Consider the following 18733-nt stretch of genomic DNA (forward strand, 5'->3'; position numbering starts at 1 on the left):
AGTGTAAACCAAATGGAACCATTGTGCATTGAGCTGCGCACACAAGCCGTGGGCATTTTTCACTGAAAAAAAACAGTGCAACACACAAAGTACACACGCACAGTGAACTGGGTGGAGGTGCAGGTCTGCGTGGCAGAAAGCAGGTGTGTGTTCCGTAAAAAGGGCTCTGTGTACGAAGGCCGGGAAATGCCTCTCGTTACAGTGAGCAAAGAAAGAAAACTGCAGTCAGATTTAATACGTACATGTGACTCTGAAAGGCTTTCGTATCATAGTGACTCATTTGGCTTTCTACATAGACTGAGAATGAAAAGCATTGGGAATTCACCGACTAGGATTGCCTTTTCTGTTCATAAGCGGCAGAAGAGTGGCCAACCCCCTCCCCTCCTCTCCTCTCCCCTCCTCTAACAACTGTTCGTAATCACTCTGAGAAATCGTCTCGGCGTTGTTTAGGAGTATTTAGGATTTTGTCGTAATTATGTCTGTTTCTTTGGAAGGGAAAGAGTAGGAAAATAAAAAATATGCCAGATTAGTCTGTAAGGGGAAGCAGACTAGGAAGCAACACCATCAGTGATAAATTGACTTAGAAAATGTGGTGGGTTTGGCCAAAAATCAGGATCTATTTTTATTTTTGTAAGCATTAAAATGCCCTGTTCATCACATAGTCTGTTCAAACGAATTAAATTGCTGGGCGGGTTTAATATATGCTGTTATGTAAATCTTTCGACACCGAGTGAAATTGGTGCAGTTTAGGAGCTGAAAGAGAAGTGACTCTAGTGGGATTGTTGGATTTTCAAACATCTGTTAAAGGCAAAAGTCTGGGTCTTGATCAGGGCCTTTTAAAGTCTACTCGCTCTATATTTTCTTTGCCTTTCTTCTTTCGTGAGAGTTAATTTTTAATCAGCTGTTACAGATAGCTATTATTAGTGATGCCATGTGGAGGAATGTGATTAGTGAGCAATCTGTGTGTCATATGCCTGAGAATACAAGTGGCTGGAGGACTGGGTGTTGTAGATACAGTTATAGACACTTCGTAAAGACTCTTCCGTCCATCCCTATGTTTAGAGTTAGAAAGGCAAGTGTGGGTGAGCTCAAAGTCAGCTCGTTCTAAATCTTTTTAATGTAATACTGATAGCATTAAAAAAAAAAGGTAGGTAATAATAATGATAAATGCTAAAGGAATAAACGAATGAATCTTGGTCCTGGTTTTTCAAGCAACAATATTAAAGATTTTGTTGCGATTGCAGCTGATAAAGTATTTAGATTCAGGTATGATATGCAGTTATTACCGTCTTATTATCGAGAAGTTAATTGTTTTAAATCATTCAAAGTGAATTAATAGTAAATGGTCATATTGGGCATTTACACTCTGCCCTGAGTACCTAATGCCCAGTGGTTTTAATGTGCATGCCATTTAAAATAGATAAACTGACCGATTGGTTAAACAATGGGATTAAAAGGTCACAGAAGTATGGAATATATGAAAAAGTCAAAAACGACTTAAATAAATATGACTAGTAGAGGAATAATTAAATGAGTGAAGGCAGCAAAAAGGAGGCAAAACATAATTTGGAATTTATTGTTGGGGTAAATATAAGATTTAGATCCTTTTGTATGTTGATATTTAATATTTTCTTCAAAACTGATGAATTTTCTGTTTGTTGTTCCCACAATCTCAAACAACAGAATTTCCTCATCTTCTAGTTCTGTGTCAAAGTGTTGCGGGCAGTTTCGCGATGTCATTCTTGTTTTTGTTTTTGTTACAGAACACTGTTGGTCGCTCTTAATGCCTCTGACCCTAATGGTGTAAATCGTCTAGAGAAAAAAAAACGCAGTTTGGTGTTATAGACTATATAATAACTGTTTTTTTGTTTCAAAATAGATATGAAAAGAATTGCTTTTTTTATTCTTTATGAAGCAGATATTTCGTAGGGACACAAATGTCCTAATATATTTTTATTTCATAATATCACATTTATATTAATGAAATTCCCCCACCAAACAATACAAGAATGTACTTTTGCTTCATGTGAACTTTTATCTAGCTGAATTTGGTCCTTTTTTTTTTTTTACACACTTTGTCTTGTGAGCCTGTGGAAAATAGTAAGAAATGGTGGAGCTGCTGGTCAAAAAATTGTTTTTTTTTTTTTTACCATGCTTGTTGCACATTTTTCTTTTCTCTGTTATTTGTTGCACATCTGGGAAAAATGCACATATGAGAGCTAGCTTGCCCATACATTCCAAAAGCACATGCCATCATGACTGCCTGCAATCACTTGATTTTGATTTGGCAGCAAGAAGCATAGTGTGGTGAAACTTTGGCATGGTGGCACTGCAGGGTGCATTTCTGCCTCACAGATCCAGGGCCAGCTGTTCGAGACTGAGTTTGGGTTACTGTGTGTGCAAAGTTTCTTTGCATGTTCTCTTTATGTCTGCATGGGTTTCCTTCCTTTTCTCAAGTTTAATATCACCTCTCAGAAACATGTTGATGGATGAATTGGCTGCGCCACATTTCCTCTAGCATGTGTAAATGTGTGTGCATGATATCACTGGTGTCCTGTGGTGTATTCCTGCCTGATACTCGGTGTTCAGAGGCTATGCGCCAGATCCACTGTGGCTCTGAACAAACAGTTAATATGAGAGAGTAATTTTGTATGCAGATGGTTAGATCTACAAATAACCCAGATAATCAACAATATAATTCATTACAATTATAGGCAATTATGTACATTAGCATCTAAAATAAACTGAACTCCAAGCCAGTCATAATGAAATTTTCTAACACTTGTATAAAGCATCTGCACGCTCTCAGCTTTTGCTTATAAATCCCGAAGATTTCTCCAGATCCCAGGTAAATATCGTCTCGCTCAATACCGTTTTATCATTTATGCCAAGTGGCCACAGCATATGTTGGGGTTTTTGTGATAATATTCTGTTTCTCGTTGTCTGTTCTTTTGTTGGCACCGTTGCCACCATTGTTATACAGTCTGTGCAGTCCTCTTTCTAAAGTATCGCAAAACTCTGTTGTTTTCGTGATACACTGAAGGCATTTAGGTTTGAGAGCAGAAAATAGAATTCAATTTTTGTTGCCTGATGTTTAAACCCACCTGTTATTAAAAATATTGAAACATTTGATGACCAATGTTTATGGTTGCTTCATGTGTGCGCTGTTAGTTTGATTGATTGAATGACTGATTAACTAATTAGTTGCTAAATATGTATTCTTCGGTCACGAGTTTTGCCTGTAAGGACTGTTTATGTTGTTTAGAAGAATGAACCAGCATCAAGTCCATCTTCCCTGAAAATCACCACTTATGTTCTAAAAACCCGACATTGCACTGAAATGAAAAGCAGAAATTTTGAGGCCATACCACAAGATCAACAGCACCGATCAGGAGTAAGAACGATGAGACAAGTTTAAAAATTGCAAAGAAATACAGATAAAAGCTACAAGATTTCCGGAGCCAAGATTAACTTGATAGAAAAGCTAAAACAGTTGAGCTCATTGGTCAAGCTAGGTTAAGGTAGTGTCATGGTATTGTTTTAGTGGTTGCTTCTAACCCCTTAAATAAACAAAGTCTATAAAAACATTTTGTCTGCTCATTTACAGAGAAATGCATCCGGGCTATTTGGAAGGAATTGTATCATTAAACAAGACAGTGACCCAAAACACACTGCCAGCACAACTAAGTAGAAGGTTTTCAACTGTCCAAGTCAATCAGAAGCACCCCAACCTAACCTTATACGTCTGGTAGTATAGAGTAAGCAACATTTACATAAACATCCATCTATTGATGTGGGGGCATTTATTCTAATCTAAAATAACTTTGCTATTCATTAGGTCCACCTTCATAAAATTGTTCCTCCACAACCGAGTTTGTTGTTTTTCCAGGCCTGTTGTTCTGTATATGGTTGGTCTTGGAATACAAAAATTATTATTATGTTTTAATCATTCTTACATTTAAATGTAGCTATGTCTAATATAAATAGCACTAGCAATGATGCGTAATTTGACTTAATTTAGACAGACAAAGTTCTAAAAGTTATCTAATGTGCTAGAAATCAACTCCAGTTTTACAGTTCATATCATTTAAACTTTCTTTCGGCTTCTCCCATTAGGGGTCGCCACAGCGGACCATCCGCGTTTTAACGCTGGATGCCCTTCCTAACGCAACCCTCCCCATTTATCCGGGCTTGGGACCGGCACTAAGGCTTGTGCAACCCTAATGGCTGGGGTCGGTTCCCTGACCGGGGATCGAACCCGGGCCGCAGCAGTGAGAGCGCCGCATCCTAACCATTAGACTACCAGGGAACCATTTACAGTTCATATCATTGTTATCAATGTGGTATATGTTAGTTAGGTGATTTCTTTTTTTTTTTTATGTTTGATTAGCAATGTTTTATAAAGAACCACACAGTACCATAGAAAACCACCTGGAGCACATGCCAGAGTGTAATGAGGAACTGACACACCTTAGGACTGACTGAAAAGGTCGAAATGACAGTTGCACTCGCACTATTAACAGGGGTGGTGATGAACCTTTCATCTTAGAAAAGCCCTAAGGCATCCCTGCTGGAGTGCAGACTTGCTGAACAGCCAACCTCAAGTAATAAGTAATGCCTTTGAGGAGGAGATGGTTGCTCAGCCCACCTATGAGTCATGGTAATGGCTTCCATCATCCAGTGGTCCAAGCTCTGTTTAGAAAGGGATACAGACATCTTGTATCTTTTCTCTGGGTCAGATTACCAGTTGGCTTGATAATCTTAATGCTGTACTGTTCATGTACAGGACCCCCCACATTAAAGCTTGTTAGATTCTTTAAACCACTTAAAGTTCAGATTGTTGACTACAGAAATAGAATATGGCACCGGGCAGAAACCTGCAGGTTTACCCACAAGGTCAGTATTATCTGGCCAGTAATGCACACAAGGCAAGTTTATCTACAGGGCATACAGTCCTTAACTCTTTTTGGTGAGGTGATTACTGCAACAAAAAAAAATTTGTTTCATAGGCGTTTGTTTAAATTTGGGTATTTAATAGGGCTCACATGGGGGTTCTTTAAGTACTCCAGCACAAGCAAGTGCTTCAACACCATAGTGTTCTAGCAGACCCAAAGTAACAACATCCTAACATCCTCAGTAAGGACGTAGTACACATGGTAACCAGTAACCTTTCTGAATGTTTTTTTTTCCTGCAATACATTGAAATGCCTCTCTTTATTTGGGGAACAAAGTTGCCAGATATCTGAAGTGCCCTGTACCTGTATGTTGCCTGGAATCCTTATCCAGATGACTAGAGGAGGGTCTTGGTAGGAAAAATATGTTCCCTTCTTTGGAGAATTTATTTATTTTTTTTGGTACTAAGAAACAATGTACTCATGGTGAATTATAATAGAATGAAAGTTTGCTCTGGTACTGTGGCCTGAGACTTTTCAGTAATTTTTATATTGTGGTGTTAGTATTTTATATTGAATGCAATATTTTACTGGTTTTAGAGCTTCACAAACTAAATAAATTCATAGTCGATTGTTTTTGACTTGATCAGATAAATAGTAGCTTATATATAAGAATGGATGTAGCAGATACCATGAATGTTTATTGGTGTTTTGGTAATATGATGTTATGGGTTAGTCTTCATCGTGTAATTACATGTTCATCATCAGTGCATTTTGGTAATAGAAAGGCTGTTCTGGTCGTGCTATGACCATCAAAAGAGAAAATTGAAATAATGGTCACACCACGATATTTCTCCACAGCACACAATGAAACTAAAGGGCCATCAAGCGTTGTAAGCTACATGGAAACAATTAAGCACAATCAGAATGCACCTGGGTGTGGTGCTGTGCTGGCTGCATGTCATGGAAGAATGAGGGCACATGGAAGGAGACCCCAGTTGTGTGTGGACTAAACAATCCTGCAAACATTGTGTGTTATAGTTAGGAAGACTTAATGTAAGACAAAGGTACATATGCAATAGCTTTGCATGTCACTGACCCACTAAAACTCGGAGCACAGAGAGACTCCACCTAGCAACAGACTAAAAAAAGAGGATGTATTATGCAGACTAGGAAACTCAACTCAAGGTAGAAATCACCAAACTGTATCAAAATTACACCCCCTGCAGCTAAACAGATTGTTTAAGGTGATCAGACACGTTGTGAAAAACAGGCTACCTGTAAATCCGTTTTTTTTCCCCCCATCTGGCTTACACAAATTCAACCAAGCTGAATTCCTAGTACATGTGAGCATACCTGGCTAATAAAGTTATTCTGATTTTGGATGGGACCTTCGTTTAAGGTGTAAACAAATGATCTCAGTGAACTTGATCTTGTAATGGAAACTGTTTTGTTTTTCAAAATGAAATGTAGGGTGGAATAGATTATCTGGGTTTTTTTTTTTTGTTTTGTTTTTTATTTATTGTTTTCTGTGTCTGTTCTGTGTAACATCATTTTTCAACTGATTCTCTGAATGTTTGGAAGCATTTTTTTAGGTGGAATGTTTATCCGATCCAAAAGTTCTTCTCAGCCTCTTAGCCTCTTGTGTTTTATTAATTCAACTCCTTGACTTAATACCTGACCTGGACCTATTTTAATGCTTATATGTTCAATTATATGTTTATTTTTTCTCAGATTTTTCTCTTTTTTTTTTTTATCATTTCATGAGGTGTCTTCCCTGTTTTACACTAAGAGGGTCTTGGTCTAGGTTTCCACATGGCTTCTTTGTATCCTCTGTGGCCTGTGGTTACATAACCGTGGTAACAAAGGTTATTGTAATTGGAAGCCGTGGAGCTACTGATACTTGCCCTTTCTTGAAATACACATTTGTCTTAATAAAGAGTTCAGAATTGCACTTTGGCCCCAAGATTAGACTTTTCTTTGTGTTTGTCATGTCTTCGTCTCTTTCTGGCGTTTCGCACTACAGTTTTTGCAAACAGATCGACAGGAAATGACTCTGATCGGAAATTACACCCACTTCCTTCCGCCCTCTCCCTCTCTCTCTCTTCTCTTTCTCGTAACACTGACGACTCTGGAGACAGGGCATTGAAACTGATTAAAGTGAGTGATAAATTCTCAGTCATTACTAGCTACAGTCCTGTGCAGATGCATTGCAGTCAAAAAGTCGATTGTCAGACAGCTGAAAAGAATGTGCCAAGACTGTTCGTGCTGCTATAACTTTCTCATGTGCAATCTTACCAGAGCAAACCTCCGTTGCAGTTTTGACAGTTATATGTTTTCATCCACCATTACGAATGCTCCATTTAAGCATCAGTTAGATCCGCTAGACATCGTCAGTTGAACAAACGAACCTAGTACTTCTCACAAACATTACACACTTTTAATAATGTACTCCCTCGATGGCTAACGACCTTCCCGAGATGCACTGGGTATCGCAGGATATTATGCAATGTGCGTTCTCATATCTGTATTTTGAATACTCGAAATAGATCAGTGCAAGTTGACCAAAATAGAGACTCGTTTACTTTAAACAGTGAGTTACATCATGCTACAGAAGTGTATGTGAAATTAATGAAGTATTGTTTGCTGTATATTTTTTTTTTATCACACAGTGTGATGGCAGATCCTGTTCACGATCATGTGACAAATGGAAAGACAAATTATTACAAAAGGAATTTGTTTAAAATAGCTCCAGATCTGAATCAGATCTAAACTTTCTTTCGGCTTCTCTCATCTGGGGTCGCCACAGCAGATCCTCCGCATGTTTGATTTGGCACATGTTTTTACGCTGGATGCCCTTCCTAACGCAACCCTCCCCATTTATCTGGGCTTGGGACCGGCACTAAGAGTGGCTGGGGTCGGTTCCCTGACCGGGGATCGAACCCGGGCCGCAGCAGTGAGAGCGCCGCATCCTAACCACTAGACCACCAGGGGACCCCAGCTCTGAATCCGATCAATCCCTCTAAAATCCAGAACCTCACTGGAAACGCATCTGTTGACTGCTTTTGGCACCTTTTTGCTTTTGTGTGTATTTATTTTACCAATGGTCTATTTTTGTAATTCTAAAATTGGTTTAATTGCACCGACGGTGCTTTTTATGTTTTGCAGGCACTTGATTGACGGACGTCAGCCCCGCCCTCTTTAGCATGGACTGTGAAGACGCCCACAACGGGGTAAGTGTTAAGTGTTTAGGTGATATTGTCTTGTGGTGGTTCAAATGTTGCTGTTGGTTTCATATGTGATTATCTGCAGTCATTAATTGCTTTAGTTTTTTTTTTTTTTTTCTTCTTCAATTTGGTCAATGAAAAGGGGTGTTTTGACTGGAAAAGAGGACTAGCAGAGTATGGAGGTCTCTTGTTGCTGAATACAAGTACTGCTAGGATTTCCTTTGACCTCCATATACTCCTGACTTGCAATAAGTAACACTTCTACTCTAGACATTAGCATTGACTGGGTATGTGACTGGCATTGTTACATGTCACAGCACTGTGAATGGCATCTCTCTGGGGGCTCATAAACGTATTACAACTTTTCTGAAAGCATGTCCAGCCGCTATGTTTCCCCAACAGCAGCATATTTCCCTCCCCTGCTGCTGGAGTCCCTTTAGGCCCCTCTTTACGAGCTTATGCAAGATTCTAAACTGATATGTTCTTTTTGAAAACTGCCTTTGTGTTAGCAAAGTGGGAGAGCTACATGCGCCGACTGTGCACTTCTTTTGTATGCGTCACTCGCCTACAACTGATAACTTGGGGGTGACCTTATGGATAAGGCTGGGACGTCTGCCCGGTTTGTCCACAGTTAAATATTAAGGGTGTAAGGACATGGCATGTTGGTTACCACATACTAAAATGAGTCAATACATCTGCTTAGCCTCTGAACGAATCACACAAAAACTGTGCCAATCTTGTGCTTTTATGTTGTTTTTATGAGTGTCGCCACTGGCTTTCTAGTGTGAAATGTTTACGAGCGTGTGCTATGGATTTAGTAGTGCTGGGGAAAAATAATGTTCAGGATTTTTGGTTCTTGACTCCAACTGCTTTACAGAATTTAGAACTTCGCCAGTTTAGAACACATCTGATCCAGCGCATGCACACTAATCATGCACTCCTTCATGAGTTCAGTCAGGTTTATTAAAAGCCTGAACCTGTGTGGGAATGTAGCAGTCAAAGCTTGTCTGGTTCCTCTCAAGGTTTCTTTCTTATGCCATCTCAGGGAGTTTTTCCTTGCCACAGTCGCCACCGGCTTGCTCATCAGGGACAAACTTACACTTATAAAGAACATATAAATTTTTTATCACCACATTATCTGTGTAAAGCTGCTTTGAGACAATGTTCATTGTTAAAAGCGCTATACAAATAAAAATTTATTGAATTAAAAGCAAACAAAAAAACAGTGCCATTGCTATGAAAATGAAGAAAGAAAAAAATCAATACGAACTTGAGCATTGTTTTTAGCTTAATTTTTTGAATAATATTTACTGAATATTAGAGCATACCATGGCTACCAATAAATTAGAATGGTAGAGACTTATATAGTGTCATGAACTTATAAGAACACGAATACACTTTGCATAAGCTGTAATTGTGAATTGAAACCCTTTCTCTCTGTGTTTTAGCGGGCATTGTTAGGAGCTCACTGTTCTAATCCAGCCAGAAATATAATAGGAGCAGAGGATGAGGACTTTGAGAATGATCTGGACCAGGTGAGGCAGTTACTTCTTTTTTTTTTTTTTTTTTTTTTTTTTCTTTGTGTACTGACACATTTATGACGAGGGGAAAACCTATTGTGTATTGTGAATCTTCCAATAAACCTTTGTGCGCATGTACGAAACCATTGATTTCTTTTAATCTTGTTGCTTTACTCCTGGTGTGTTTCAGACAGTGGATGATCAGTGCAGTCACTTTAACAGTATCGAGCTGTTAAAAAGCAAACCCACGCACTTGCTGGTCTTCCTGCATCACGTCATCCTACAGTTTGACTGTGCTCCTCTGGTGAGAAACTGAGAGGCACATGACGTGCCTGATGTGATATGTGGGGTTGCATCCTTGTGTTATTATTAAAAAAGCCACCGTTTTAGCACTTATGTATGCACGTGTGTATTTTTGTTAATGCACATGTCCGAGCGCAGTACTTTTTAAATCATTGCCTCTTTGCTACATGCCTTATCCTAGTCCATCTTTCATGCAGTCATAATATAACAAACATTAATATATCAAAACATTTACTTTGCAAAAAGTTGAAAATCCATAATGAGCATACAGAGTAAGTACTGAACTAATGTGTTCATGTGCTGTTAGGATTTTGTTCATTGTTTATAGAGTTAAGCAACATCTTTTAAAAACACATGAACCAGATTAATTCTTGCAGTTTTGATTGGCATATAGCAGCAGTAAAAATGCTTTTCATATTGTTTCTGCATGAGCTCCAGTTTCAGGTGTTCTGTCTGCGTATTTGGTTGCACACTGTTGTGATCGATCGATCGATCGATCTATCTATCTATCTATCTATCTATCTATCTATCTATCTATCTATCTATCTATCTATCTATCTATCTATCTATCTATCTATCTATCTATCTATCTATCATCTCTGAATTAAGTTTCTATTTAAATATTTTATTTACTTTTTTTTTTTATATTATTTAAAACAGCTTTCAACTATTCAATTTATACATTTGGTATTTAGGCCTTATACAGTTTTTTTTTTAATTTGTATTTTATAATTTAATGGTTACAGGTTGTGGGGGTTTGTTTCGATTGTTGTTTTTAAACAGTATTAATTTAAATACAGTGTCAAAATTTTAACAAAATACATATTGTGTGGCCCTGAGACCTCTTAAAACTGCCCGAATATAGCCTGGCACTATTAGCATGTCCTTAGACAAAGTGTGGTGCAACAAGCATTTTTATTTGTTTTTCAGTGTTCAGTTTTGACTGTTTGGCTGCTTTACTTATCATAATAATAACCTATAGTGTGGTGATGCTTCAGAATTTATATTTAAAGAAATTTGCCATTTTAAAGATTGAAATTATTCTAAGCCATCTTGTAAAGCATGAGCATCTCTCCCTTCATTTTGCATGCTGCCAAGTGACCCTACTGAGGTACTGTTAACTGACACAGCACACCCCAGCCACTGTCCATCCAACATTTATGTCAATCCTTTAAACACCATTCAGTTCTGTTATGGGTATAACAAGAATGAAAGTGTCTTGAGTAATATTTGTTGTTTTCTTGCCCATTTCTTTTTTCCACTTCGTCAAATGAAACATGCAACATCAGATGATTTATTCTGCTAGTGATAACCCTAGTTCTATTTATACATGTATGCAATATTTTTCATGGTTATAGTTATAAATTTAAGGCACGGAATGTCAATTGGTTGTTACTCTTTTTGAAAGTCTGCTTTTATGATGTGCACAACACTGAAGAACATCTGCTTTTCTGGTTGAACTCAACAGGTCAATATTTTCCCTACCAACCCCACCATATCATCCCCCCTTATTTTTCCACAGTGATAGATTTCAGGAATCGACTTTGCTTTAAAAGCAATGCTGTATTTAATTACTCTACAGTGTAGATGCACAAATAAAATATCAGATCAAATATCTTGGGTAGTATTTAATATTCTCAGATTGAACTTGCATAAAATTTTGAACATGTGCATCATTTATCAAAGTGGATACAAACGAATTTATTGATCATTTAAACAAGATGCGTATTAATTAATTAGTTTAGAATATTTTTGTATCTTGCAGGAGTTTGCAAATGTATATGCTGATTTTATTGACTAGTGTAGAAAACATTTTGTGAAAGTAAGCTGTCTGAGTGTGAGGAAAATTTGTGTTACTTGGTACTTACATGAACTCTCGTGGAAATGAGTTTGGTTTAAGTGATGAAAATGTCTACACGCAACATGAGGCCCATTTGTCAGCGACTTTACAAACTTCAGTATCGATCAACTTTCATAATTTTCGATCCGGCAGCAATTATTGATGTAATCGATTAAGAAGAATGTCCAATTCAATAAAAAAAAATCACCTGAATGATCCTAGAGCTGTTTTAGAAAACTTTTCCAACCACGTGATTCTTTCCCAAATAGTTACCACGAAGTTGGAGGCACACAATATTATGGGATGTCTTTGGATGTGGTAGCATTAAATTTCCCTAGAAGATTTGAACCTGTTGACTGCACCATCGACCTCCTCATCCTACAATAGTACCTGACTTTACTAATACCCTTGTGGATGAATGAGCTCAACTTTTCACACTCTAAAATATGTAGTGGAACATCTTACTAGAAGAATGGAGGTTATTATAACAGCAAATGGAACTAAATGGGGAATTCTCATAGATGCCATATGAATCTTATGGTCAGGTGTCCACAAACTTATAATATAAGATCAGATATACCTTTATTCATCCCACAGTGGGAAAGTTTCTGTGTTACAGCAGCAAAGAAAAAGAAATGTGCAAAAATGTGTGTGTGTGTGTGTGTGTGTGTGTGTGTGTGTGTGTGTGTGTGTGTGTGTGTGTGTGTGTGTGTAATATATATATATATATATATATATATATATATATATATATATATATATATATATATATATATATAATATATATAAAAAAAGTAGAAACATAATACAGTATATACACAACACAATGTATGAATACAAAAGAAGAAAAAGAGACCACCAATTAGACAGTTACGCTATCAACTGTAGTTGCATAGATCGTGTAGTTGCATGTAGAAACAGACACATTTGGATGCAGTCATGATTGTACAAGTTTTGAATAAATGTTACAGTTTTGTAATGTGTATCATCTGTCTATCCATCTATCCACAGCTGTGCTACCTGCATGCTGAGCTCTTCAGGAACCTCAGTGCCAAAGAGACCAAGAAACACTTTGTGGACTTCTATAACAATTTCTTGGACAAAGGAGCAGTGAGTGAACATGCGTTCTGGAATTACAGTGGACAGTGGGCGACATTTATGCCTGTTTATCATTGAATGTATTTTATCTGTTGTTTCTCAACACGATTTCTCAGTTTCCAGTCCGTCATCATCTAATTAACTATCCTTGCTTTTTCATTTAGTCTGCAAGCTAGCTGTTTCTTTTTCTTTACTAGCCAACATCTAAATGAGGGAATGACTTCACTACTTTGTCTTGTGTATCTTTCTTCAGCACCTGGGCTTTTAAATCTTGGTTAAACTTGCAGAATTAGAAATTTTCCTTTTATCATATTCACCTGGTTTCAATCAGACCAGAAGTTTAATAATTAACTGAGCATTTGGTTCAACCCCAGGAGTAAGGAATCTCCTTTTTCTATTTCATGACCTGTGAGAGCCTGGTTCTGTATATTTCAGGTAAAAAATAAAATAGAAATTATGTTTTGTCAGGTGACGTAATTCAGGAATGCTAGAGCTTAGTGGTGCACTGCATACTAGTAAAAATAAAAAATAAATACAAATTTTCCGCTCCATCTGAACTTTCTATAATTCTTGCTTTGTGAATGATTATTTTTTTCAGATTCTCCGAGTACCTATGCCAGCTCATATAGCATACGACTTGGGTAAGCTGGCTGTCATAAAATGATACTATCACGTTTTTTTCTATCTTTACTGTCTTTAAAGAAAAACTGTTATACTTGTGCAGAAATTACTTGTATGAAAATATTGAACTAAATAGAGTTTTCTGAGTTGATGCAAGTTGTTAAAAAGTAATTACTTTTGTAATTATTTAACGTTTATATTAACTATTCAAACTATAAATTAGAACATCTTAAAATAGATGCGTTTGTGTTTCAGACCGCACTCGTCCAGAACTCATCCCTGAGGACCAGCAGAAGCGTTATGCACAGGAACTTCAAAACATGCAAATCATGGATATCCTGCGACAGCTTGAGGACTTCAGGTGTGTTTTATGATATAATAATCGTATGATTGTATGAGATGGCATGCTTACATTCTATTAAAAATATTTCGTCTGCACGATTACGTCCATGTTTCAAAACACTGATAAGATATGGACCACTGGCAAATGAATGTGATGGAATAGTTGTCAGAATTCACTTCTGCATGTTTTGCAGACAAGTGCCATGAAGGGACAAAAATGTTTCTAATAGTTTACCAGGGTGTCAGTTGGACACACACACACACACACACACACACACACACACACACACACACACACACACACACACACACACACACACACACACACACACACACACACACACACACACACACACACACAGACAGACAGACAGACAGACGTGAGTACACCTGCCGCATTTTAGTATAACTTTTCAATGGACAATAAACTTGGAAATATTTAACAATAGTCAATTAATGCAGCCATTAATGTAAAAATAAGTGGCAACAAAAGTGAGTACATCCTAAGCGAGAACAGCTGTACAGCGTTTAACCATGCAAAGCCACATGTCCTATTTATCACGTTCATGTTTTTGTCTGCTTGACAGGACCATAACAATGTGTGTATCTTGTATTAGAGCAGTTAAAATGTGGTGCTTTGAGTACAATTCTCTCATACTGACCACTGGATGTTCAACATGGTACCTCATGGCAAAGACCTCTGAGTATTTGAGAATAACAATTGTTGCTCCTCGGCTATTAGAAGATCGGTAACACCCTGAAACTGAGTTATAGTAGTCAATCAGATGATTTTCCAAGAAGGGTTCCTCTCGGAACAAAGCTGTTCATCAAAAAAGTTGAGCCCTTATGCTGTGCATCAGGTGCAGAAGCTGCTTCAAAAACAGATGCAAGAGTGCTGCGGCATTGCTTTAGAGGTTGCAGAAGCGGATGCGCTTAGATGGTGTCCAGCATGTGTGATGACGCCCTGATAAGGAACAAGGGTGCCTTGTCTACCGTCAAACATGGTGATGGTGGCATCATGGTCTGGGTCTTCATGAGTGCTGCTGGTACTGGGAAGCTGCGGTTCATTTAGGGAAACGTGGACTCCAATATGTACTGTGACATTCTGATGCAGAACATGATGCCCTCCCTTTAGAATCTGGGTTTCTAACAAGAAAATGACCCCAAACACACCGCCAAGATGACCACTGCCTTGCTGAAGGTGATGGAGTGGCCAAGTATGTCTCCAGACCTGAAACCTATTGAGCACCTTTGGGGCATCCTCAAGCAAAAAGTGGAGAAGCACCATGTGTCTAACATCCCTGCCATGATGTCGTTATGGAGGAGTGGATCCCAGCAACAACCTGTGCAGCTCTGGTGAATTCCACTGGGCCTTCAGTGGGGACTTACCCCTATCTAATCCACTTCTTAATACCACCACTATCACTTCACAATTATAGAAACCATCAATACTATACAAAAACGCAATATAAACCATTACACTACAACCGCAACTGTGCCACCTGTGCAGATTAGACTGACATGGGAGCACATAGAGGCTGAAATCTGATTGGACAAAAAATCCAAAATCCACATACACGTACTGGAAGCAGTGCAGCCAAGAGAAACGCTACGAAATGAAGAGAATAAACTGTTGGGAATAAATGAATACAATTTCATGGAACAAATATTAGAATTAAGGTTTTAAATGTAGGTCAGTGCTCCTGCTAGTGTTTAGGCCAGCAGAGAAGGCTTTGCTGTCCCTGACTGTATGTCAGTGATGTATGCACATACATATATATGTGGGTGTGTGTACGTGTATATGGATGTATATGTGTACAGCACTAGATATATGTTGGACTGATAATGGTTATAGACAGCCTCATTGTTGTGACATTGGTCTTATTTTTTGTGATTAGTATTTGAAATGAATGCTTATATATGAAATAAAGAATTTCAACATTCTAGATAAATCTGTCTTTCATTTAAATTCTGTTTTTTTTGGGTCAAGTTCTCTTAACATTCAGTATCTGAACATTCTGTCACAATGTACAGTTTAGCTCTACTTTCTTTTTTGTCCAAACTTATTAGGCAGAAAAGAATGATGGGAATGACTCCCAATGAACTGGAGCTGGCAGAGGTGGAGAATCATTATCACTCAGACCGTGTTCCCAGAGATATGAAGGAGAAAGCAGTAGCTGAAAGACTTCTAGAAAAGTTGACTGAAACCAAGTGAGTGTACAATTTGATGCTAGACTGCTAAAAATGCTTTTTATTTATATATATTTTTTGTGTGTTTATGTAGGGATGCATGAATTGGGGGATCAATAATAATATAATGAATGGTATCATGAGTCCATTTAAATGGTTATTAAGGAAATTGCACACAGATTAGTGATAATGCTGAAATGTGTACTTGAAAAACGAATAAAGGTTTTTTCTAATTTTTTTAACAAAATGAAATATTTGCCATAATGCAAAAACAATTAAAGTTTTGTTTCCCAAGGTACAGCTGAATTAAATAAAACAATAAATAAAAAATTTTAAAACAAAAACAAATTTTCACAAAAGATATTTGAAATATTTTGTCCAAACAAACCTCTGCCACTGCCCATTTTAATTATTTACCTGTCTATTATTTTTTTTTTAATACATTACTATATTTTTACATGCTTGAATTCATGCAATTTTGCAATCATTATTATTAAATGTGTTTAACCTTTTTTTAATGTAGGATAGTGGTGGGAGGGCAGAGTCATGGAGGGTGACAATAGAAATCTTGCCGAGGTTTCCAAAAGGCTAGAATGAGCCCTGTATACGCAGGATGTAACAGCCACCAGAGAAAGAGAGAGCATGGGGATGTGTGTGGGAAAGCGGAGGTTGCCAGGTGAAGGCACGGCAATCCGTGAGTGTGCGTGGGTTACACGTTGGCATCAAGAAAAGATGTGCGTTACCGCGAGTGGGTGTGTCCCAGCATGAGTACGAGAGAAGGAAAGTGGCGGAGCACAAGTAAATGAAAAATTAAAGAAAGCTCTGCCTGTCGTCTCTTTCTTCCAACCCGGAACCAATGAGATCTGTTTATCTGATTTCTCATATTACGTAATGTTGCAACTTTTACCTCTCTCTGCTCAGTGGTCTTAAAGCTAAAAGAACAAGGGTAGCATTTTTTTTGGCTACCAGTTCAGTGTCGGTCTGCTCAGCATCAACCTTCACCTGGTCTCCACGCTGCACACCGCAAAGTCACACCACCCACACACGCCACATGTGCACTTTCTAAAATGATGAGCTGATCTTTTGTTTGTTTTGTTAGCAGCGCGGAAAGTCTGCAAACTGTTTTCAGAAATTGTGTCCACACATGCACCTATTTATTTAATTAAATCGCAACATTTGCCGTCATATAGTCCCACAAGCTGACATCGCGATTGTGATACAATTCATTGTGCAGCACTGCTTTTATGTGTTTGTGTGCCTAATGCGTATGCTGTTTGTAGTAGTAGTGTAACTGTCTGAAGTAAACATTATTCTTCAGGACACAGGTATCACACTGTATAGACATGTGAGCTACTGCATACAATAGAGCAGAATTAAAAATTTTGCACAATTGTAATTTAAATTATTTTGGAACGCTTACACATTAATAATATTCAGATTTTTGCATCGTAAGTGCATATGAATGCTTATAATAAGAACACAATACAAAACTGGCAAGCTGAGTACTAACCACAACACATAAGCCTGGCACCAACTAGAGCAGGGGTCACCCACCTTCAGATACTTCGTGTACTGAGTAATACAAAGGGCTACACGTGTGATACATTTCTGAATAACATAAAAAGGCACTTTCACCTTTAATAATATTATTAATAGTAAAATTCATAAATTTGAAGAGATGCTCTGATCACATGTTAATGATTCCTCACAATAACTATTAACAATGATTTACCATGATTGGAAACAGATGGGTAGTTAGCCTGGAAACCTATGTGACACAAAGGACACATACACACTTTTCTTTTTTTAATCATAAAAAAGATTAATATTGTGAAAAAACGCATCAAGTGCTCGTCTCAGCAGTGAGTCACATGGAGGTCTGTGTTGTGCTCGATATTGAACTTTGAGCCCAGTCAAGGTCAGAGTTTATATATACAAAAATGTAGTTTTTAAAATTTTAGAATGTAATTCAATGCAAAAAACGCAGCTGAATGGTGGAGTTTTATTTTATTGCATGGTAATGCCTAGTCAACAGTTAAATAAACTAAGTAATATCCTTTTAAATAAGGATACTCCTTCGAAGAGCTTTTATTTGTTGATACCCCTTACAACAGAGCAGAATTCTTTTTCACGTATTCACATATTCATGGGTTGAAAATAGGAAGCTTAAGGTTTAGAGTCCTGGTTCACCGTGACACCCCTGAAGCAGACCGGGTTAAGAGGTTTTTTCCAAGTTGACCATCTGATCAGTAACCCAGAGAATTAATCATTGAGCCACCACTGCTCTGTGTTAAATCTTCTTGGGTGGGGGAAAAAAATATTTTTTACATAAAAAAAATTTTACATAGCTGACAGCATGTAGGATTGGGGAAGGGGTGAAGCTTCAAGGTACTACCAGTTAATACCAGAGAGAGCAAACCAACTACTTTTATAGCATTTCAGATTAATATGGCTTAATGATGAATGAATCTAACAGATGATGGTGTCTAATCATCTGTTCTAAGGAGAGCACTGTATAATGGACAGGGGAAATGCCAGCTTTGCCAACAGCACAAGAAAGTGGCAGGGAAGGATGGGGAAAAAGGAGGGGAGGAAGAGGTAGAGAGCCGATGAAGTCAGCAGTGACACGTTGGCAGGAAGCGATTTCCTTTTGGCTGTCTGCCAGAGTGATGGAAAGGGTAAGCTAAGGATATCCAGACT

At 37.9% G+C, this 18733-nt stretch overlaps 1 protein-coding gene across 18 annotated transcripts in view; it reads left to right on the forward strand.

Moving 5' to 3' along the window:
• The window catches only part of arhgef1 (Rho guanine nucleotide exchange factor (GEF) 1), a 46605-nt gene that overhangs the window by 4036 nt on the left and 23836 nt on the right, over positions 1 to 18733 (forward strand). For 16 of the 18 annotated variants that reach the window (XR_014531569.1, XR_014531570.1, XR_014531571.1 and 13 more), the window contains exons 2-8: positions 8061 to 8125; positions 9568 to 9654; positions 9830 to 9943; positions 12794 to 12892; positions 13479 to 13521; positions 13757 to 13862; positions 15914 to 16054. Coding sequence is in view for 13 of the 18 variants with exons in the window: in XM_083529861.1 (XP_083385987.1) it covers positions 8099 to 8125; positions 9568 to 9654; positions 9830 to 9943; positions 12794 to 12892; positions 13479 to 13521; positions 13757 to 13862; positions 15914 to 16054 (617 nt within the window). In the remaining 5 variants the exon portion in view is untranslated. Of the gene's footprint in view, positions 1 to 6989; positions 7053 to 8060; positions 8126 to 9567; positions 9655 to 9829; positions 9944 to 12793; positions 12893 to 13478; positions 13522 to 13756; positions 13863 to 15913; positions 16055 to 18733 lie in introns of those variants that run through there. The other 2 variants (XM_083529865.1, XM_083529871.1) reach the window with 1 other exon arrangement.

The sequence above is a fragment of the Silurus aristotelis genome (genome assembly GCF_946808225.1).
Source record: "Silurus aristotelis genome assembly, chromosome: 25".
Classification (NCBI taxonomy): domain Eukaryota; kingdom Metazoa; phylum Chordata; class Actinopteri; order Siluriformes; family Siluridae; genus Silurus; species Silurus aristotelis.